Here is a 24,192-nt window from a genome sequence, read left to right on the forward strand (position 1 = left end):
GCTGAAGTGTGGGGAGAGGACTAGAGGCAGCCAACTGAGGGTCTAGCCCAAGTGTTTTGCATTGGAAAGGAGATGCGCTATGTGAGTGTGTGGGTCAGTCTGCACAGAGGGAGAAATCAGTCATGATTTCATTTGTTCCAACTTTATGTTTAGCCTGGAGAAGAGATGAAGACAGGTAGGATGCCCGTCTTTGAATATTTAGGGGACTGCCACATAGACGAAGGAGCAGCTTGGCATTCTGTTGGCTCTGGAAAGCAGGTCCCAAATGGACAGTTTCAAATGCCAAGCAATAGGATTCTGACTAAGCATTCTGAAGACCTTTCTGGGGGCATCACTTGACTTGCCATAAGGCAGATTCTAAGTTAGGAAGAGTCACTTTTCCTTTCAGAGAAGAAATTAGAATTAGATGGTCTGACGTGGTACAAGGCAAGTTCCTAGGTACCCATATCATGAACCTCTTTAGGAAAATTGGAGTGTTACATTAGATGCGTGCCTTTATTTTCCTGGTCATTTCTGCAAAATTGCATTTCTGCATTTCCAGAATGCATGTCTGGGGAATGCTATGCCAGTCCTTGAAATGAATGGGAAGAAGTGGCAAATAGGAACAAGTCTCAGAGGTCAGCAAACTTTTTCAGCAGAGGGCCGGTCCACTGTCCCTCAGACCTTGTGGGGGGCCAGACTATATTTTGGAGAAAAAAAATATGAACGAATTCCTATGCCCCACAAATAACCCAGAGATGCATTTTAAATGAAAGCACACATTCTACTCATGTAAAAACATGCTAATTCCAGGACTGTCTGTGGGCTGGATTTAGAAGATGATTGGGCTGGATCCAGCCCCCGGGCCTTAGTTTGCCTACCCATGAGCAAGTGGTTCCAGCAGCTTTTGAGAATGGTAGGGTGGAAGGCAGGGAGACGAACAGTAGGTGGCGCCAGAGCCAATGGAATTCTTGTTTTGCCCCTATTCTCCTCCTTCCTGCTGATTTCTGCAAGGGCTACACTGAGACTAAGGAGGAAGAAGAAGCTGACAGCCAGGACTGCCCTCTGAACTGGTTCTAAGTAGGTAGACTTGGGAAAATGCAGACGAAAGGATTTGTCCTAATGGACCAGCCTCTGGGGAGTATGGCTCTTCACAAAGAGCAAATAACCTATGGGACTCATTGTCACTGGCAACCGGTACAATTGATAGTCAATGCCTTTTAAAAGATGTTGTATTTAATTCTCGCCTAAAGCAAAAACAATCAGGAGATGCTGAGAGATGTCTAAAGCACTTGATACCTGAATTCTGACCTCACACCCAGAATTTACGTTTTCACATTCCACAGATAGAATTGCTGCGAAATTCCTTGTTATTGTCTTTTAAACTTCATCCCTGAAAAGGAGGGCACAGCCATGACCCAGTATCAAATAGCACGGAACAAACAATCCTTATTTTTGGCACATTATGTATCGCAGCTCAGAAGGCAGAGTGCGCTTGGCAAAAATAAAACACCACACATGCACGCAACATAATTCATTGTGTCATCATTGGAGACACAGAAATCCAGAGGTTTTCTTTAACACTCAGTGACAAAGACTGACAGAGTGTCTTGTAGAGGAGCTTATAATTTCTCTAAAAGCTGGTATTTGCAAATTGACTATTTATAGTGTGTGCCTTCTCAGAGTCTTTGCGTTCCACATTTTGCCGTGAGGTTTTTATCTGTTCTCTCACACGAACAATGCAGGGAATTGGCCAAATAAATTCTTTGGCGTCTTTAAAAGATATAAATGTGGTGTGTTTCAGATGGAACTGGCTGGAGGGGTCCTGGATGAGAGGCCAGCTTTTCTTTGCGATAGAAAGCTTTTTGGATTTGTCTTTCTAAAGGTGAGGGAGTACTGGTGGTAGGTACATTATAGAGGCTGGGATATCTGACTTACTGGCATCCTGTGGCCCTCCAGGTGTGGCTAGACTCGTCACATCCCTTGCCCAGCTCAACCAGTGACCAGGTAGGATGGGAGAGGCGGCCCAACAACTCTGGGAGGGCCACCAGCCTATGTTGACTGCTGAGGCCTCTCTTCCATCTTGCCTCCCCAGAAATATACCACCAGAGATCATAGAATCACAGAATTTTAGAGCTGGAAAAGACCCCAAGGATCATCCAGTCCAACCCCCTGCAATGCAGGAATATGCAGCTGTCCCATACAGGGATTGAACCTGCAACCTTGGTGTTATCAGCAGCATGCTCTAACCAGCTGAGCTATCCAGGCTTAAGTGCAGGATTTTGAAGCTGTGACCTTTCACATGTGCTATACAGTGGTACCTTGGGATGTGAACAGGATCCGTTCCAGAGCCCTGTAAGACTCGACGGCGCGTTTTGCCACTTCTGTGCATGCGCGTAATGTCATTTTGAGCGTCTGCGCATGCGTGAGCAGCGAAACCCGGAAGTAATGTGCTCCGTTACTTCTGGGTTGCAGTGGAACGCAACCTGAAAGCGCTCAACCTGAAGTACATTCAACCTGAGGTATGACTGTATTGGCATAGCTGTCAACTTTTCTTACAAGGAATCCTATTCGGAATAAGGGAATTTCCCTTTTAAAAAGGGGGAACGTTGACAGCTATGTATATTGGAAGTACTGGGATTCAGCTCAGCTTGCACTGAAGTCTGACGAGTCTGCCGGGGGAGAAAGGAGATAGAGAGAAGAACCTCCAAACTTCCTCGCCTGTCCTTTATTACTTATTACATTTATACGACACCTATCCTCTAAGGCAGTGTTCCCCAACCTTGGGCCTCCAGCTGTTTTTGGACTACAATTCCCATCATCCTTGACCACTGGTCTTGCTAGCGAGGGATGATGGGAGTTGTAGTCCAAAAACAGCTGGAGGCCCAAGGTTGGGGAACACTGCTCTAAGGGACGCAGGTGGCACTGTGGGTTAAACCACAGAGCCTAGGACTTGCCGATCAGAAGGTTGGCGGTTCGAATCCCCGCAACGGGGTGAGCTCCAGTTGCTTGGTCCCAGCTCCTGCGAACCTAGCAGTTCGAAAGCACGTCAAAGTGCAAGTAGATAAATAGGTACCGCTCCAGCGGGAAGGTAAACCTCATTTTCGTGCACTGCTCTGGTTCGCCAAAAGCAGCTTAGTCATGCTGGCCACATGACCCGGAAGCTGTACACCGGCTCCCTTGGCCAATAAAGCAAGATGAGCGCCGCAACCCCAGAGTCGGTCACGACTGGACCTAATGGTCAGGGGTACCTTTACCTTTACCTAGACATCTTTAACCTGTGCTGATCTTTTCTCAGGTGCTGGACTGATGCTGTCAGGGCAGTTTTCCTCATTCCCTTCTTCCTCCTCTCCTTTGGAGAGGAGATATCTTTGTATGCTGAGAACAAAGAGCTCCTTGTGAGATAGAACTAGGATTTTTCCTATCAAGTATAAATTTACTTTAGTAAACTTAACTTTCTTATTTTTCCTAAACTCAGGGTCTCAGGGTGAAACAACAGCAGAGTGGGCTCCTCCAGCAGAGATTCAGTACTCCACTCACCATCCAAGCGGACTGTTAGTCCAACACACATATTCTAATATGTGTTCTATGCTACCCCTACTCCCCAGGAAAATGTCTAGCCATAGTAACAGGGAGACAAGCAGGACTGAGTCTGAACTGGCTGCAAGAGTCTTTAGGGCTGTGAAGATTGGGTAAGAATACTATTTTAAAAAACCAAACCAAACATGTTTTATTTATCTGGTGTGTTTTTTTAAATTAAACAAACCAGACAGCCCTATTGACTCATTTACATAAAAGAATACCATCACCGGTACCAAGCCAAGTCCACACAGAACGATTCCTTTTTTATATACTGAGGAAGAGTTCTGTGGAACTCTCAAGCTTGCGCTGTTCGTCCTTTGGTGAGCCTTAAATTCACAGGCACTGTCAGAGAATTCCTGCTTTCTGGAATCTTTGCAAAGGCTTCTAATACTTTTCCACGCTGCCTCTGCAGCCCAGAATCCCACCTTCCTCATTCTGAGGGGTGACCTCAACTTCTTTTGACATTCAGAACGACAACGAGGACTTCAAATGATGCTTAGCCAGGTTACATTTTATGTCCATCACGCGCTACATTAACACTTGTTCCTGGGCCTGGAGGAAATTCAGCTCAGATTATCAGCATCTCTTGGGGGAGACAAAAAAAGAAGAAAAAAAAGAAAAGAAAAGAAAGGGAGGGAGAGCTTCTTTCAGTTTCTGCCTCTGTCTCTTCTAAAGCTCTTTGGAAATGTTCATTAATTCATTTTCACAGCATCCCTGAGAAGATGCTTTATCACCCTTTTTATAGCAAGGGAAATGGCATGATTTGATTTGTTACTTAGCCCTATTTAAAGAGATGGGGAAACTGTTCTCTGATCACCGGTTTCTGCAGGAACGACCATCGCTCGGTGCTAGAGCACATGCAAAAGGTCCCAGATTTAATCCCAGGCATCTGGATGAGACCCCTGCCTGATACCCCAGAGAGCCCCTGCCAGTCCATGGAGCCAGTACTAGATGGACCAAGAACCTGGCTTAGGATAAGGCAGCTCCCGTCTTTCTATGTTGCTCTCACAGCAGAAAAAAAATGTTATTTTGGTGAGAGCTGAGCCAAAATCCCCCAGGAAATTTATGTTAAGGAAATGGAGATTTTATATTTCCTAGTCCTTCCTCTAGAAAAAAGGGCAATTTTGCAGAATCCCCTCCAGATAGCCTCCATCACCTTTGTTGCTGTTGCATCCATGGTTTTCCACCCACCCCTGATCATAGAATCATAGAGTTGGAAGAGACCACAAGGGCCATCGAGTCCAACCCCTGCCAAGCAGGAAACACCATCAGAGTACTCCTGACATATGGTTGTCAAGCCTCTGCTTAAAGACCTCCAAAGAAGGAGACTCCACCACACTCCTTGGCAGCAAATCCCACTGTCGAACAGCTCTTACTGTCAGGAAGTTCTTCCTAATGTTTAGGTGGAATCTTCTTTCTTGTAGTTTGGATCCATTGCTCCGTGTCCGCTTCTCTGGAGCAGCAGAAAACAACCTTTCTCCCTCCTCTATGTGACATCCTTTTATATATTTGAACATGGCTATCATATCCCCCCTTAACCTCCTCTTCTCCAGGCTAAACATGCCCAGCTCCCTTAGCCGTTCCTCATAAGGCATCGTTTCCAGGCCTTTGACCATTTTGGTTGCCCTCCTCTGGACACATTCCAGTTTGTCAGTGTCCTTCTTGAACTGTGGTGCCCAGAACTGGACACAGTACTCCAGGTGAGGTCTGACCAGAGCAGAATACAGTGGCACTATTACTTCCCTTGACCTAGATGCTATACTCCTATTGATGCAGCCCAGAATTGCATTGGCTTTTTTAGCTGTCGCGTCACACTGTTGGCTCATTGCATGTTTGTGGTCAACCAAGACTCCTAGATCCTTTTCACATGTACTGCTTTTCACATGATGCCCAAGAACTGTACATCACACCTGCGCTGCCTCCTCCTTGGGTGCTTTTGCCTAGCTGGGATGTTCCCTTGAGCCCAGATTATCTCTCGCTTGCCTGGAAAGAGGATGGAGAGAGGCATCCATAAAAACTTAGCCTGCTGTACAAAAACTAAACATCAGCTTTTCTGTCCACTTTTGCTTCTCCCCTTGCCCACCACTGGCATGTGGCCCCTGGAAGATGGGGTTGTGGCTCTTGGGCAAAGAAATCTCTGGCCTGGAGCTTTGTGGTGGATGCCAAATGGGGGCTTGTGCTATCATCAAACACTGTCACTGCAGCTGCTGTTGTGACTTTGCAGGGACCACAGGAAATACTCCAACCTAAATTGGCACTCCCTGGTGGGGGGTGGAAGGGAGAAGGTGAGTCTCACTCATGAGAGACTGCTGAAGAATTTCTCCTCTCCCTGGACAAATCCCAGTTAACAAATAGGGCGAGGTGATTTGCACACAGCTCTGAGGGTGACCCTCTTGTCTCTCTGTGTTTCACAATCTTCAGTGGCTTTCCAGAATGTATTCCAGCAGTATGTCAAAAGCATTGGTCCATCTAGGTCAGAATGACTGGCTGTGGCTCTCTAGGGGGATGTTCCCAGCCCAACTTGGAGTTCATAATAGGATCATAGAATTGTAGAGTTGGAAGGGACCCCAAAGGGTCATCTAGTCGAACCCCCTACAATGCAGGAATCTAAACTAAATAATCCATGACAGATGGCCACCCAAGCTCTGTTCAAAAACCTCTGATGAAGGAGAGTCCATCACCTTGCTAGGTGAACAGCTCTTACTGCCAGAAGTTCTTCTGAAAGTTTGGTCAGAATCTCCTTTCTTGTCATTTGAATCCATTAGATCAGGTCCCACCCTCTGGAGCAGCAGAATAAAACAAGTTTGCTCCATCTTCCACGTGGCAGGCCTTCAGATATTTGAAGATGACTATCTTATCATCTCTCAGTCTCCTCTTCTCTAGGCTAAACATGCCCAACTCTCTCAACCATTCCACATAAAGCTCCTCTGTACATGTTCCAGCTTGTTGGTATCCTCCTTAAACTGTAGTGTCCAGAACTGGACAAATTATTCCTGGTGGCATCTGACCAAGGCAGCATAGAGCAGAATTATGACTTCCCTTGATCTGGACTTTAGACCTGTTGATGCAGCCTAGAATTGCACTAGTTTCCTTTGCTGCTGCATCACACATATTCAGCTTGTGGGCTACTAAGACCTCTAGATTCTTTTCAAATGTACTGCTGTCAAGCGAGGTGTCTTAATGGAAAGTCAGGGCTCCACCACTGAACCTGTCCTGCAGAAGGGCAAGCAGATTTTCCTAATACAGGGACCCAGGAATCTGCCTTATATCAAGCCCATTATTTGTCCAGAGCACTGCTTGCACATATGATATCTGAAAGAGGAGGAGGGGAGAGGAAGATGTGCTTATTGCCCAACGGCAGTTTTGTGTTGTTGTTTTTAAGAACACCAGCCTAGTAGTTCAGAGGAATAACATTTCAGCACCTGTGAGAACCAGGAACCTAGTGTTCAAAAGATGGAATCAAGATAGCCGCCCACCCCGCTCCCTTTGCAGTTAGATAGCTACAAACCTGAACATGATTTAAAATAGCATGACACATGGTGAAAATACATCAGCTCAGAACAAGCTAATTTAGTCCTGGATGAGTGAAGAGCTTTGCATCTTATTAATAGCAATGCAAATTTTGACATAATTGCTTTGAAACAGCACATCCAATGGATGAATCCATTATTATTTTAATGTATACAGTGATTGCTTCCCCCAGAGCCCTATTCTCCATAGATCCTGGGCAGTTTGGGATAATAGGCAGGCAGAAGTCCAACAGGTCCCCACTGTTGAGTCTTTCCCTCCCCCCTCTCATCTGTATGATTGTCAGCATGGTGTGAAAAGCAAATTCATTTGCTGCACCAGTTTATGCATGCCTACTCAGAAGCAAGGTCTGTTGAGTACAATGGGAATTCCTGTACACAATAGCAGCCTAGGTTGTAGAAGTACTGTGAGTCTGACTTCTTGAAGTGGAGGTGCAGAATCTCTGGTGGTCTCTGTAGGAGTCAGTGTTCCAATCTCAGCATCCTTTGAATCAACCTCTGCAGGGACGGGGAGGCTGTCCGTTGCATCCCTGAATGAGTCAAAGCTCAGGATTTGACTCTTTCCAGTTATTACCAGAACAGTGGCTCCCAGAAACAATGGAGGTGAACCCCCTTGAAGCTATGCCAGGTCTTGGTAGTGGCTACTGCGGGCCACCTTCACCTTTCCAAATCTGCTCAAATCGGCAAGGGGGTGTGGTGAAACGTGGGATAAAAAGACCTAGACACTCCCCACTCCGAAAAAAAGACCAGAGTCAACTGGGCGGGGGAGGAGATGAGGAACCAAGGGAGCAGGTCTGAAGGATGATGGGAGCTGGAATTTAGCAACACCTGGAGACCCAGAGATATTCCCCACCTCTGGTGCCTTCCAGATGTGGGACTGGAGCTCCTATCAGCAACGTCCTCTCCCATCATCCCTGACCACTGGGCATGCTGGCTGCTGGGGCTAATGAGAACTGAAAGTGCAACCACATCGGAGGGCAACAGGCCTGACACTCGTGGCGTGGATGGGAGCGATGGACCATTCCCCGTACAACACAAAGCATCCTTGGGTCCCCAGCGCGTTTTGACTTTTACTTTTTCCTTCAGATCCTGCCATGCAGGGGGTTGGACTAGATGACCCCTTTTGGCCCCCTACAATTCTGAGAGATCCGAGCCGCGCGCCCACGGGTGGGCGGGGCGTAAGGGAAGGGGCGGAGGCGCGGAGCTATTGAGGCCAACAGCCCCTGAGTGTGAATTTGACAGGCCGGGTGGTGAGTAGATGTTTTACCTTCCTCTCCCCGCCCCCGGAGGAGGACCGACGCCACGCGCATCTACTCTGAGACGCACTCCGTTCACACGTGCGCGTGCCTACACGTGTTGGGAGACGGGAAGGCGGGCGGCCCGGGAGAGCGCTCGGATCGCGCGCGCAGCGCTTTGCGCGCGACCGGAGAGGGAGGCGGAGCAGCGCGCAGGGACTCTGCCGCCGCCGCCGCCTCTGCTTCCCCTCCTTCGATCGCGGCTTCTCGCAGGCAGAAAGGCTGATCCGAATCGGGAGCTGGCTCCGAGGCAAGACGGGGACGGGGAATTGGGGCCAGGGCTCCCTTCGCGGGGTGGGGGAACCCCAGTCCGGCGCCCGGTGGGTGAGTCCTGGAGGGATCTCCGGGCTGGGAAAGGGAGATCAGCAGGCAGGGAGACAGAAAAGGAATATTTCATCTCCGTGCGCCCCCCCCCACTCTCCCCGCTTCAATAACACACCAGCTGCCTCTTTAAATAGTGCAGAAATCGGGGCTCCCGAACATAGAGAACTGCCCCCGCCCCCCTACAGTGGGTAGGAGGAGTAGGTCAAGACGGAGTGGGGGTGGACACATCTTTGGCAATCACACATGCCGAGGAGCACCGGGAGGATAGGATCCGGCAAGGGTTTTACTCCTAAGAGTGGAGAATTGAACTCTAGCCCCCAAGGATGAAAACAAAGCGCCCCCTTTCTAGCTAGGAGCAGGGCACCAGGGAGGCTGGCCGAGATCAGGCATAGTATTGCTATACTGATATATGGCATTTACACCCCACCATACCCTCCAAGGACCTCAAGACGCCTCCTTCCTCCTCAGTAAATCCCCACAACAACCCTGTGAGGTAGATTAGGCTTTGCTCCCAAGGTCACCCAGCGAGCTCCATGGCTGAGCAGGGATTCGAACCCTGTTCTCGCAGGTGCTAGCCCAACGTCCCAACCACTGTGCCACGCTGGTTCTTGCATTAGCCAGCATCCACCTAGGCTGATTCTTCCTGGGATGTGTACCCGCCCTGCCCCGTAGCTGCAAGAGAAGCCTTGCCCCTAAGTAAAGGGTAGCGTGCCTGGGTTGGGACCTCTCCGCTGCCCACCATGGCTGCCATGCTGCCCTGGCGCCGGAGCAAGTTTGTCCTGGTGGAGGAGAATGAGGGCAAAGGCAAGAACAAGAGTTTGGGTCCCGGCTTGAGCTACGCCTCTTTGCTGTCCAACTTTGTTCGCTCCTGCCCGGACCTGTGGCCCGAGTGCCCCCTGGAGCGGCTGGGCAGCGTCTTCCGCAGCAAGCGCCAGAAAGTGGAGCTGAACAAGGAAGACCCCACCTACACCGCCTGGTACCTGGGCAATGCCGTCACCCTGCAGGCAAAAGGCGAGGGCTGCACCGAAGAGGCGGTAGAGAAGATCTGGGCCAAGAGCGAATTCGGGAGCCGCAGCACCAAGATGAAGTTGACCCTCGGCCCCCACGGCATCCGCATGAGCCCCTGCGAGAAAGGGCTCCGGCGCCCCAGCCATGCCTACCTGCTGCACCGCATCACCTACTGCGTGGCCGATGGGCGGCACCCCAAGGTCTTCGCCTGGGTCTACCGGCACCAAGTCAAGAACAAAGCAGTGGTTTTGCGGTGCCACGCTGTCCTGCTCTCCAAAGCCGAGAAGGCCCATGCCATGGCGCTTTTGCTCTACCAGACATCCCACTCAGCCTTCAACGAGTTCAAGCGGCTTAAGAGGCAAAACGACTCGCGCCACATCCAGCAGCAACTCCTGGGCGAAGCCATCATCCCCCTGGTGCCCCTACGCAAACTCCTCAACTGCAAGTGCCCCTACAGGCCTCCGGCGGACAGGGGACGCAGCGCCCCTAGGCTGAGCGCCATCCAGGAGGAGGAGGAGGAGGAAGAGGAGAAAGCGGACAGGGAGGAAGGGGCCTCGGGCACCCCCTGCGGCTGCGTAGCCAGCTCTGCAAACGGTAGGACTGGCGCCAACCTGAGCAGCTGCACCAGCGCTGCCGCTGGGGCTGCCACCGGCGCTATAGGCGTCCGACTGTCCATTTGCACCACCTTGGCCGTCGGCACGACTGATGGCACAGCCCTCTGCCACAACGCTGACACCACTCGGGGCCGCAAGACGGTCAAAAGCAGGGAGAGGCCCGAGGTGCTGACTTTAGCCCACGAGCTGAGGGTCTGCACTTTGAGGGGGCCCCTCCACCGGGAGGACTTGCCGTCCTGGGAGCCCCCCAAAGAGTCGTCTTGCCTGCCTTGTTAAGGATCCTGCGGGCATGGGTTTATTTTGCAGACTCTCCTCCCCGGTGATGGATTTGAGGGAGTGGGCGTCGGGAACATGTTGTTTCCTCTGTTGCTTTGTTCCCTCGTCGGGCTGCACTTGGTACATTCAAGGTTGATAGACGGCACATGGCAGAATGGTTAGTCCTTGCCAGGGGATGAACATTGTTGATGTGCCGACTCTACCTAACTGATGTCTTATGGCCCGGTTTGGACCAAACCGACCCATCTGTTCCAGTCATTTTTATTCTTCTGCGGACCCCCTGAGGCTTCTCGCTCCCTGCTCAACCTGTGCCAACCTGTTGAGCGACCGCCGGACACCCAGCACCCCACCTCTGGGATCAGGGTGGCTTGATGGTTCTTGTTTGAAGTGGCAAAGGGGGAAAATGTCTCAAGCCGGGCAGCGGGAGCAAAATCTCTCTGTATATGTACGCCTCAGCATAGATATTTATTTATATGTAAAGAGTGCTCGCCCTTTGGATTTGTACATGTTTTTGCATGCTTCCTTCCTCCCCACCCCTGGTGAGGGGTGTGTGTGACATCATACTGGGCATCTGATTTTGGGAACCTGTATTGAGTTAGGAGGCCAAATGAAGAACACTCTTGGAAGCAATCATTTCCCCTCCAACCAACTAATATTGGGGCTGTAGGAGTGGAAGTGAGGTTTAAACTTGGATTTCCAATTCCATTGCATTTCTTTTTCACCAGCTTTCTGGGGCCAGGGTTCTCTGCCGCCAAAATATCCAATTTTGTGTGTCCAGAAAACACAGCTTCTCTCCTTTGAGTAAGGGTCCAACCCACTTAGGTTCCCCACATTTTTGAAGAGGTAAATTAAGTAGTGTGTGTGTGTGTGTGTGTGTGTGTGAGAGAGAGAGAGAGAGAGAGAGAGAGAGAGAGAGAGAGAGAGAGAGAATATCTGGCTAGCCTTTGCTCAAAGCAGAGAATCTGCTGAATTCCCGAAACCCTCTTTAAAAAACAAACTGGGTTTCTAGTCCCCATTGTTTTGAATTCACACAGTGGAAAGGTAAACATAGGCAACTAATGACCCATCATGGGCTAAATTCAGCACTTGCCTCCCTCCCTTGCAGCAGCTTCTCACCTGGTCCCAATGGATTCCCTGATCCTTTTTGCTGCATATGTTGATTCTTTAGTTTGCTGCGTGTCAGAGACTACCCAGAAAAAGAAGAATCTGGATTCCGCAGGTTTTTATCGATGTGTGCACATGTCTATCAATGATACAAAGAAGGCAGGAAAGACATGAAGGAACTGAAAACACTGTATCTAGAACTCCGTAGCAACAATAAAGCACAAGAGAACTAGGCAGTTCCTAATACATTGGTTGGGACTTGCTCACATTTTGGTCGATTTGGAAAGCTGAAATGTGGATGAGGAAAAACTGGGCGGGCCTCTGGAAGTGAGTTGTCAGGGGTTGGAAGCCAACTAAGCCTTACTCAGAGGAGATGCACTGAAATTAACCAACCTACGTTAGTCATGTCCATCCAGATCAATGGGGCTACTCTGAGTAGGACTGCCATTGGCTACAACCCATTGAAACTGGTAGGTTTCACACCAGGCATTGAAGCACTATGATACCACTTTAAATTGCTATGGCTTCCTCCGGATAATTCTGGGAACTGTAGTTTGCTAAGGGTGCCGAGAGTATTTAGGAGACCCCTATTCCCTTCCCAGAGCTATAATTCCCATAATTCCCTGAAGATTGTTAAACCACTGTAGAAATAGTAGCTCTGCGGAGGAGAATGGGATCTCCTAACAACACTCGGGATCCTTAAACTACAGTTCCCAGGATTCTTTGGGGGCAAGCCTTAAAGTGGCACGACACTCTAAATGTATATGCAGATGAAGCCCTAGTAAAGACTATTAGTTTCAGTGGATCTGCTGTGAGCATGACTTGGTTGGATTTTCAAACTGAGAGTTTAAAAATCAGCAAAGGTTTGGTTCTGTTCTGGGGAGAAATCTGCCTTTGAGACTCGGAAATGGAATATATGATTTCTGCCCACATTTTGCTGCTGGGGAGGGCTCAGTGCTCAGTTGCAGAGGGCAAGCTCTGCACATGGAAGGTCTCGGATATTGCCAAGGTTGCAGGTTCGATCCCTGTATGGGACAGCTGCATTGCAGAGGGTTGGACTAGATGATCCTCAGGGTCCCTTTCCGACTCTACAATTCTATGATAGACGTGTGTAAAGTTATGCGTGGTATAAAGAACGCGGACAGAGAAAAGGTTCCCTCCCTTTCTCAACCACACCAGAACGGGTGGCCATCCAATGAGGCAGAAGGATTCGGGAGAGACAAAAGTGCTTCTTTATGCAGCAAGTGGTTAAACTATGGAACTCACTGCCACAGGAGGGAGGGATGGCGGCCAGTTTGGATGGCTTTCAAAGAGGATTGGACAAATTTTTGGAAGATAAAGCTACTAGCCCTGATGGCAATGCTCTCTGCCTATGGTTGGAGGCAATAATGCTTTTGAATTACCAGGCGCTAGAAGCCACAGAGGGCTCAAGTCCTGTTTGCAGGTATCCCACAGGCATCTGCAAGGATAGGAGGCCGGACTAGATGGACCACTGGCCTGATCCAGCAGTCTCTTCTTACGTTCTGCTCATAGGCCTGATCACTGTGAGAAGAGAATGCTGAACTAGATAGGCCTTCTAGTTGAATCAGGCTAAATCACTCTGCGTATGTTCTTAAAGACTCATGCCTGAAACATTGGAGACCTCCTCCCAATCGGTGTAGGGCCACACTGAGCTCTACAGGGCTAATGCACTGCTTGGGATGTTCCCTTGCACCCACAAAGACCCCACTTCAATCCTTAGCATAAATATCGGGTTATAACTAGGGAAGATTCCTGCTTGACACCCTGTAGAGTCAGGCGACTGCCAGCCTTTCTCAATCTGATACCTTCCAGATGTTGCTGAATCCCAATTCCATCATTCCTGAAAGTTGATCATGCTGTCTGTTTGCTGATGGAAGGTGAAGTTCAGTAACATCTGGAGTGTACAAGGGTCCTCAGCCCTTATGCGGCCAATATCGAGCTTAATGGGTCGAGGGAATATTCTGGTACGGCAGCTGCTTAAGACTTATATTTTACTGGTGAATTTGGATTGCCTTTTTAGAAAATAAATAAAATCTTCTTCCTTTCAGCTGTCTCAAGACAGTTGTTTGCCTGGGATGGGATTGTGCGTCTTCTTTGTGTGGGGGCGGAATGCAGAACCTGGGGGTGACATCTTCCATTTTTTATGTGGCGAGATCTCTGGAGAGGAGAGAACCTTAGCGAGTCATTATTGAAGAAACTGCAAGTGCAGGAGAATCGTGTGTGTGTGTGTGTGTGTGTGTGTGTACAGGCATAGGTCTGTGACGGAGGCAAAGCATGATAATAACTGCTTTGCAATCTTTGTGCGCAGAAAAGTATGTTTCCCCCGCTCTCTTTTCTATATGCATTGTATTCGGTTGGGGAGGGGGAGGTGATGAGGTCAGAAAGGAATATTACACCTAGAGGCAAACGACTGTCTATTTTTAGCTACTTCCTGTAGCAATTGCTTTCCCAGAAAGATCCACTGAAGGGAGGGGGGTGGAAATGGGGTACAACATCAACTTTGAGTGGTCATGGCAAATGACTTCTTTTCTTTAAGTCGGGTCACATGGCAAGGCAACTCACTCCCGGCAGGAAGGTGATGGGGCCAGCTGGCAATGAACGTTTGACTTCTTTATCTGTTTTTCCTTACTCTCCTGGCTCAAGCAACTCATAGGAGCTCCCTACCAAGCTGCTGAGTTTGGTACAATGCTCCATCTAATTCAGTATTGTCTGCACTGACTGGCAGCAGCTCTCCCATGTTCCAAGCCTTTACCTGGAGATGCTGGGAACTGAACCTGAGGTGCTCTGCGTGGAAAAAGAGTGCTCTAACCACTGAGCTTTGTTTTTCCCCTGCCCAAAGCTTGGTAGATGTTTGGAGTTTTGCTCCCGAAATAGCAAGAATCATGTTATTTCTGTTCTTGGTGATAATGTCTCACGGCAATTGCAAATACAGTGGTACCTCAGGTTAAGTACTTAATTCGTTCCGGAGATCCGTTCTTAACCTGAAACTGTTCTTAACCGGAGGTACCACTTTAGCTAATGGGGCCTCCCACTGCTGCTGCTGCTGCGTGATTTCTGTTCTCATCCTGAAGCAAAGTTCTTAACCTGAGGTACTATTTCTGGGTTAGCGGAGTCTGTAACCTGAAGCGTATGTAACCTGAAGCGTATGTAACCCGAGGTACCACTGTAAGGCTGAAGTGACACCCCCCCCCCCAGTTCCATTCCTCTATTTTTCCTCAGGGTTGTTCTGTGGAGGAAACACAGATGCCTTGAGCAGTGGCGTAGCGTGGGTTGTCAGCACCCGGGGCAAGGCAAGTAATTTGTGTCCCCTAACCCGTGGATTTGCGCCCCCTAACCCTAACCCCCAGATGTTGCGGCCGGTGCGGCCGGCCCCCCTGCACCCCCCACACTACGCCACTGGCCTTGAGCACTCCTTGCAAGCTGATTGGAAATGTGGAGAAATGAATATTGGGAAAGTGAGAAACAGAGATGAAATTGACATATCCCTACCCCTGGGTAAGACCTCTGAACTAAGTTGCTGGGTGGGTTGGGAATGGCAATAGTATATCAAGTGCTTCTTTGCACAAAGAAGGTTCTGGATTCCAATGTCTTCAAGTTAAAGTTGCGCTTGAAAAGGCCCCTCTCTTGGGGAGCTGCTGCTTGCTGCCAGTCAACAGTAGACTGCACCTGGCTGGCTGGATCAGGAATTATGTTGGGTGGGAGTCAAAGGTATGGGGGTCCCTGCAGAGGGTCCCTGCTTTGGCCACCAGCTTCTCCAGGTATGGCTGGAAAAGACCTCCGTCTGCAGCCGTGAAGAGCTGCTTCCAGTCAGTGTGCGCAGTATTGAACTAGACTGACCAAGCATCCTCCTCACTATAAGGGAACCTTGTGTTCCTATGATTCAACATTAAACTGAAACTGTACAGAAAGTCAGAAGAATAAGAACTTGAACTGAAAAGACCACCAGGCCTCCTGAGATGTTCAGCTCAGACTTCAGGCCATTGTGTTATTGCTCCCTCCGCCCTCAAATTGCCACGACTGCTAGTGCCGTCAAGCTGAACAGGTCCTGTCCCACGTGCCACACAGGAGGGTGGGGAAACGTGTTCCAGTCCAAGGACCACATCCACTCCTAAGCAACTTTCTGGGGGCCGGATGCTGGGGGTGGGCGGAGCCTGAGGCAAAAGTGAGCAGAGCAACAAATGTGTATGTTGACTTTTGTGTAGAGCGTTTTGTGCAGTATTTTTCACCCGCTCTTCGTCCTCCATCCAAATGGCATTATCTGAATTCAAGGACACTTTCCAGCCAGGGAAAAACACTTGAGGGGGAGCAAAGCGGGGACATTTTGGGGAGGGTCCCGGGGTCCAGATAGAGAGCCTTAGAGGGCCACATTTGACTCCTGCAGGTTCCCCATTGTTAACGGAGAAATCTGAGGGCTCCCTTGGACAAAAAACAAGGACACCAGCCAGGAATACCAGAGCAAAACAGCAGCCAGTAGGCTTGGTCTTTATTGAAGACTGTCGTGACAGGACTCCCACCTGCCACAAGGTGGAACAAGATGGAAGCCACAAACAAAAGAGCCCCCAAACTTTTATTAGCTGCTAATCTCTATGTTAGGTAAAGGTAAAGGGACCCCTGACCATTAGGTCCAGTCGTGGCCGACTCTGGGGTTGCGGCGCTCATCTCGCTTTATTGGCCGAGGGAGTCGGCATACAGCTTCCGGGTCATGTGGCCAGCCTGACTAAGCTGCTTCTGGCGAACCAGAGCAACGCACGGAAACGTCCTTTACCTTCCCACTGGAGCGGTACCTATTTATCTACTTGCACTTTGATGTGCTTTTGAACTGCTAGGTGGGCAGGAGCAGGGACTGAGCAACGGGAGCTCACCACGTCACGGGGATTCGAACCGCTGACCTTCTGATTGGCAAGTCCTAGGCTCTGTGGTTTAACCAACAGTGCCACCCTTGTCCCTTATCCCCATGTTACACCCCCCCCAACTACATCACTAATACATCATGGTTACATCATGAAAGGGGAGGTCTGGTGGCAGTAATCTGAGCATCCTGGACCCTGCCCCATGGTTCCCCTTGCCCTCCACCAAGCACCCATCAAGTGTAACAAAAAAGATATTTACATTTCCCTGTTTCCCAGCCAAGTTAATCACACCCTTTTGTCTTTGGGTTTGTTATTTCTGGAATGGCTACCTGTCTGGCACTCAGGTATCAGGATGCCAGGGATTTTCACTCAGGCAGAGGGGCTGCTGAGTAGCTGAGCTCACCTGTCTATATGAATTTCTGATGCTTCCCCTGTGAGCCAGTACATAGATACATTTATCAGTGAATTCTTGCATTTGGTATCGTGCAGCAAAGGCCCTTTGAATAGATAGGAAGAAACTGTGATGAAGTGTTTTGTGGGGACAAATCACAAAAGTCACAAAAGCGACTGTGCTGGTTTTGGTAGTGGGGTGCATGTGCATGATATCTGCTGGAGGGGCAACCCCCCCAACGTATACATAAATTCCTGCAACACAATCCTTGTGGGGCTTGACTGGAGAGAGAATCTGAAGAGAGGCTGTGTCCGTGCCACTCTCTTGGTGCCACCCCTCTGACAATGAGGGCTGTGTGTCTCCCCCCTCCAATTAATCCATATCCCCAAGCAGCTGCTGGCTTGATGTGCAACTTGTGACACTGGGTGCCTTTCCTGGTTCTCGAATGAGCTCTGCGAGGGACACTGCTCTCTCTGTTGCTCTGCCACCCCCCCACCACCTTGGGGTGGGGTGTGTGAGCACAGTGCTTGACTGTATTCCCCCCAGATCCATACAAGCTTCCTCCTTTCCAGACAAGAAGTTGGCAGTGGGACACCAGGAAAGAGGCACTTGCCTGGCTTTCCAGAGGCCAGGGTTCTTCACGCAGGGTTTCCCCATCCAATCCCAGCTCCATCACCTGTCGCCCTTGGATAGCTGTCAGGCACCAGTGTGTGTCATAGCATCTTAGAGCTGAAAGGGACCCAAGGGTCATCTAGTCCAACCCCTGCAATGCAGGAATCTCAGCTAAAGCATCAAGGACAGGTGGCCATCCAACCTCTGCTTAGAAACCTCCAAGGAAGGAGAGGCCACTACCTCTCTGTTCCACTATCAAACAGCTCTTTCTGTCAGAGAAGTCTTCCTTCTCATTTCTTGTACAGTGGTACCTTGGGTTAAGAACTTAATTCGTTCTGGAGGTCCGTTCTTAACCTGAAACTGTTCTTAACTTGAGGTACCACTTTAGCTAATGGGGCCTCCCGCTGCCACCGTGCTGCCGCCACACAATTTCTGTTCTCATCCTGAAGCAAAGTTCTTAACCTGAGGTACTATTTCTGGGTTAGCGGAGTCTGTAACCTGAAGCGTCTGTAACCCGAGGTACCACTGTAACTTGAAGCCATTGCCTCGAGTCCTAACCTCCAGAGCAGGAGAAAACAAGCATGCTCCCTCTTCCATGTGACAGCCCTTGAGATATCTGAAGATGGGTGGCTATCAGTCTCCTCTTTTCCAGGCTAAACATACCCAGCTCTTTTAAGTCCTTCCCAAAAGGCTTAGTTTCCAGACGCTTGATCATCTTCATTGCTTTCCTCTGCACACGTTCCAGCTCATCCCAACTACTGGGAAGCTGGGTCTTCCAGTGGCCATTTTAATTTCCCATCATGCCCGCAATGGAGCATTGAGGCCTCTAGTGGTGCCTGCTATTTAAATTTCCCACAGTGCCCTGGAGGAATGATACATCAGTGGGGCATGATGGGAAATTAAACTGGCTGCCCATCACTGCTACCAAGTGAGCATAACTAAGGTGGGAGGGGCCCCTAGAGAACATTCAGTCATTCATTAAATATGTCAACAAGTGACTAAATACATAATTAATAGTAATGTCCAGGGTACAAACTATTCTAGAACTTATCTCCTTGTAAGATAAGAAATGTTCTATTTTGTGAAGCTTTTCTTCATGAATGTTTCAATTTTAATATTTATGTTAATGTGGTTTTTTTTAAAGGATCTTTATTTATCTTTATTTTTGGAAAATATTTGTTCCACCCTTCCATTTTAGAAACAACACTCAGTATGACTTTCCCCCAAAAACAATCAAGAGGGAAAACTAATAATCTGTACCGAACGCATCTGAAAAATAATAAACAGGGACATGTTGCAAACAGATGACACAACGTTTATTTCGTAGTTGTTAGACTAGGCCTGTGAAGACTCGAGTTCAAATCCCCACCCAGCCATTAATGATTAGGTGATCTCAGGCCAGTCATTGTGTCTTAGTCCAGCTTACCTCACAGAGTTGTTGTGAGGATAAAACATACCAGAGAGGAACAACTAACAGTGCTTTGAGCTCTGATAAGGAAAGGTGGGATACAGATTTTTATTCTTATTCTTTAATTAAATTTATATGCCGCCCTTCATCCAAGGATCATAGGGTGGTTTACAATATAAAACACAAAAATCTATACCATAGTGACAAACAAAAACACCTTCCACATTCAGTTAAAAAACCCTCTATTGCAGCATTTAAAGTGGTTACTAAAAACCTCTATTGCAGCACTTAAAGCTCTGCTTAACAATCTTGAGGCGGAGAAGCAACAGCGACAGCAGCAGGGACCAAAGTATGACACATTTCATTTTAGCAAGGTGCTTAATATTTGCACAAATGCAGTGCTTAAGTGTCTACAGTATCTTTGCAAGGGAGAAAACCAGAAAAAACTTGGTCTTGTCCCCATGAGCTCATCGCCCATGCTCACATTGGCCTTGCCCTTTCAGAAGCTGATATATGAGCCAAAGTGTCCAATTGTTTGTGAGAAACTATCCTGCTACCACCTTTTGTTTTTCTTAGCCAGTGATGGAAGTCAGGGCTGTGATTTACATTTGAAGAGAGTGCACAAGCCATAGAGGCCATAAACAACAAAGCGATGCACACCCATTGTCCGCAGAAGGGACTTCCCAACTCATTTTTGTTTTATTTTTTGGGTCTCCTACTGTGGGAAAAACGACAGCCACCTACAGAAAACAACAGAGTACAGGCAATTCCAGACGATCTCTCTATTGAGCATTCATCTTGATTTGTTTGCACAAAATTTATGTGGCAGTTATACAACATCACTGATTATCGACTTTAAAAATAAATCTTTATTGGTTTTTTTAACAACAAAAATGCCTTCTTAACATGAAATCACAATGTAAAGTTTCAGTTTCTCGCTGATGTACATATGTTTCTAAATCATAATAAAGATAAAACAAAGATATATTCTTAATCATTCGACTCACTGATGTTCTAATTACCTCAGACTTCCCTCCCCTTCCTACTTGGGTCTTTTGGAGTTCTTGGTTGAATGCATGTCATAATAAAATTGTTGGTTACCAACTTTTTCGCTATTATTTGATATTTTTTGTTACAATAGTTAATCTAAATCAGTCAAAAAATTTAATTCTCAGCAGTGGTCTTTCAGGTATTGTTTGAATATATTCCAATCTTTACTAAATTTTTCTTTTGCTTGGTCCCTTATCTGCCTTGTCAGTTTACCCATCTCAGCATATCCATCAGTTTAATCAGCCAATCTTTTTTTGCTGGTATCGTCTCACTTTCCCCATTTTGAGCAATCAAAACTCTCGCTGCTGTGGTGGCATGCATAAATAATTTCTTTAAATCTCTTGGAATCTCCCACCTGATTATCGACCATTCATTCTGAGTTGTGTCCACAGAGGTTGCACCACCCAATAATGTTTCCATTATTCCACACTTTAAAATGCATTTCCCGTTTTCCCACCAGAAAAAATATCTGTGGCTGTCAAGTTTTTTTGCTTTTATGGGGCAGAGAAGCACAGTTGTTGTGCCAGAGCACCAAATCCGCTTTAATTGTGAGATCCAATTTTGCCTATGATTGAATAGCAACTGCAAAATCTGAAAGTGGCCTTGCATCAGTGGACACTTCCCGCCCTCTAGTGGTAAGACTAGAAAAGAAGAAAACCTGAGCTGGACGAGGACTGGTAGTTTTTAAGAGAGTCATAGAATCATAGAGTTGGAAGAGACCACAAGGGCCATCGAGTCCAACCCCCTGCCAAGCAGGGAACACCATCAGAGCACTCCTGACATATGGTTGTCAAGCCTCTGCTTAAAGACCTCCAAAGAAGGAGACTCCACCACACTCCTTGGCAGCAAATTCCACTGTCGAACAGCTCTCACTGTCAGGAAGTTCTTCCTAATGTTTAGGTGGAATCTTTTTTTCTTGTAGTTTGGAACCATTGCTCCGTGTCCGCTTCTCTGGAGCAGCAGAAAACAACCTTTCTCCCTCCTCTATGTGACATCCTTTTATATATTTGAACATGGCTATCATATCCCCCCTTAACCTCCTCTTCTCCAGGCTAAACATGCCCAGCTCCCTTAGCCATTCCTCATAAGGCATCGTTTCCAGGCCTTTGACCATTTTGGTTGCCCTCCTCTGGACACATTCCAGTTTGTCAGTGTCCTTCTTGAACTGTGGTGCCCAGAACTGGCCACAGTACTCCAGGTGAGGTCTGACCAGAGCAGAATACAGTGGCACTATTACTTCCCTTGACCTAGATGCTATACTCCTATTGATGCAGCCCAGAATTGCATTGGCTTTTTTAGCTGTCGCGTCACACTGTTGGCTCATTGCATGTTTGTGGTCAACCAAGACTCCTAGATCCTTTTCACATGTACTGCTCTCAAGCCAGGTGTCACCCATCTTGTATTTGTGCCTCTCAAAAGTTGTTTGAGCTGAGAGAAGCCTTGACTTTCGTCCATGGTTGCCTCTAACCCTGTTTTCATTCCCAGAGGTCCATTTCCTTCTGAAGTTCAAGGTGCCAGTGGTGGGCAAGGCCGGTGGCAAAAGTAGGCAGGCAATATATGTAAATTTTTACCTTTGCAGCAGCAAGCTAATTTCTACACAAGCTCACACACCTCTTTCTATTCTCCATCCAGGCACACAAACACAAGACTTCATCAGATTTCAAGGGCACATTCTAGGCAGGCTAGAGTACCCAAGGTGTGGCTTGTGGAAAGAGGAGGGTTGCTGGAGTGATGCCAAAAGCCAAAGAGAGGGGATTGGAGGTCTGCATTTGCCCCCATGCCCCCGCATGTCTCGGGTTCTAGTCAAACAGCCGTTGCCATTTTTAAAACTTTCTCAGGAGCAGAAGTAGGGCAGTATGCACGCTAACACTTTTCTTATTTAGATTTCATAGGGCATCACATCACTTTTTTGTTACTGTAATCTTGTGAGCATCACTGTTAAGTCATTTGGCATTATTATTGTCTATCAAAGCAGATTTATAAGTCTGCAGCCTAATGCTCCCATGGTAGTTTAGCAACCAAGAAAAACAAAAGGCACGCACAGCCACTGGCAATAGAAACTTATGCAGCCAGGTAACGAGCGATTCGGTGTCAGATTTATCATAAGCAAACTCACGTCAAAGCAATAAAACAAGGCAAAACAATTAAGCTAATACAAGTCAATTTAGCAACCTTCCAGCAAGATTCATCCCCATAAAACAAAAACAATTCAGTAAATCAGTTATTTTATTTGCAGAAAAGAAAGAAGAATAGTTATTTCAAAGATAAAACATTCAGTGATTACGTAAATAAATCTCATGGCAACAACTTCAGCAAAACCAATTCCATAAAACCTGTTTATTCAGCATTCATCTGGATTTGTATGTTTTAATCACACTGAATGATTCAGTATCTTGCTGCTCACTCCTAAAAAGCTGGCTTAGGGATGCGTAATGGGCTGATAAATTGTTATTTTTAAATACAGAGGTATTGCCATCTCCATAATGATTCACAAGGCTCATGAATGTGCTTTCAGCATGCAGCAGTTGCTGGGATTAGAAACAAGTGCAAAGTTTGGGTGATCAGAAACAGGCCAACAGGTCATCAGAAACATTATCAGTTTAAAACACAGCTAGGTCATTTACTTCATCAGTTTGGATCAAATCTACCTTGGGAGAAAGTACATCAAAAATGCACTATTTCATAAGAAACCATGGGCTACATACAGGATAGTTATTGTTATGGGTTTGGGAAGTCAGTCTGGGTCCCTTCCCAACCTGAGGCTGGAATCTGTTGGTACAGGAAAAAATAATTATAGGTATAAAAAGGAGAATTGCCTGGATGCCAAGATCCAGGTTTGGGGCAAGGACTTTTTGGTGACAGAACCCCAGCAGAAATATACAGGGTATTAGCCACAATCCATATTGTTGCACATACTCCAATCTCTGAATGGCAAGGCACTTCCAGGGTTCTTGCACTTACCCAGGTTTGGTTTCCTTGGAATGAAGGTCAGCGGAGACTGTGGTGTCTTTAAGATATATGGATTTATTTACACAGAGCATATACAACCAGAGCGTAGGCTGGAGGGGCTCACAGCATTAACATCCCAACAGATCTTGCTAACATGGTGTGTACACAGCTTCTCAAATGAGCAGAAGGAGCACACCAGATGCATTGTAAAGAGGTTGTGCTCAGATGCTGAGCTCAGGGTGTGGCAAAATAAAACCAGCCCATGAAACATCACCACAAATGTGACAAGCTGTTTACACACCTGCAAACAAATGTACACACTGCCAGCACCTGCAGGTGTTTAATGAGAGATTTTTACATGCTGGGTTTTCTGTAACAAGGGGGAAATCTGGACTAAACAGATTGAAACAGCCCTGCAGTGTTGCTCAGTGCTATTATGCCCACCAAGCTCCAGGCTAAGGCAGGTGGGTTGAACTTTTTTGGGGGGAATTATGGGGACAGAAGCACCTAAACTGTATAGAAACTTATTTATGTACACTACTACAGCGGCAAAAATGTTACTTGCCCCAAAATGGAAAGAAGCAGAAGTCCCAGCAAATGAAGAATGGATACAAAAACTTTTGGAATATGCAGAAACGGTGAAACGTATCAGAAGAAGAAATCAAGATAACAATTTTTAAATAAAAGAATGGGAATGGTTTATTGAATATTTACAGATAAATTGTAAACAGATAAGAACATTGGCAGGATTATTGTAATAACCTGCAGCTTCATAAGAGTATATATTTAAAAGGAGATGAATAAATGAGCAAATTAAGTTAATTTGGATACGGAGAATATATTAAAAACAAATTAAAAGAAAAAGGGGAAGGAAGAAAAGCTTCGAAATGTCAAAATGATTGTAAAATTAGTGAAATGTATAAACTTTAAAAGTATAAATAATTATTTCAAGAGAAAACTGGAGCACAACACCCCTGCAATGTAGTCCACGTTCCTCATTTACTACTTTCGCAAGTGAGTGAGCATCTATATGATAGGCCACTGCTAATATTGCAGGTGCTGATATCTCCAAAGAAAATTCCCTTTAAATTGACCCTCAACTCCTGCTCACAGCCTCCATAGGCCCCTCTCCTCTTTCCCTGTCTCTTGGTTTATTCCAGAGTTCTTCCTCTGTTTACCACGGAGGTGACGAAGGCTAGAGC

The 24,192-nt window shown here is 47.4% G+C and overlaps 1 protein-coding gene across 1 annotated transcript; it reads left to right on the plus strand.

The window, feature by feature from the left end:
• Positions 1-8,367: 8,367 nt before the first annotated feature.
• FAM43B (family with sequence similarity 43 member B) lies at positions 8,368-13,802 on the plus strand. Its single transcript, XM_083753510.1, has one exon. It carries the CDS (start codon positions 9,448-9,450, stop codon positions 10,603-10,605), a length of 1,158 nt encoding a protein of 385 aa, XP_083609636.1. The 5' UTR covers positions 8,368-9,447; the 3' UTR covers positions 10,606-13,802.
• Positions 13,803-24,192: the final 10,390 nt, after the last annotated feature.

Source organism: Podarcis gaigeae (genome assembly GCF_964106915.1).
Source record: "Podarcis gaigeae genome assembly, chromosome: 8".
Classification (NCBI taxonomy): Eukaryota; Metazoa; Chordata; class Lepidosauria; order Squamata; family Lacertidae; genus Podarcis; species Podarcis gaigeae.

Coding starts and splice junctions, on each gene's coding strand:
- FAM43B (XM_083753510.1), top strand. CDS start 9,448: ATGGCTGCCATGCTGCCCTGGCGCCGGAGCAAGTTTGTCCTGGTGGAG.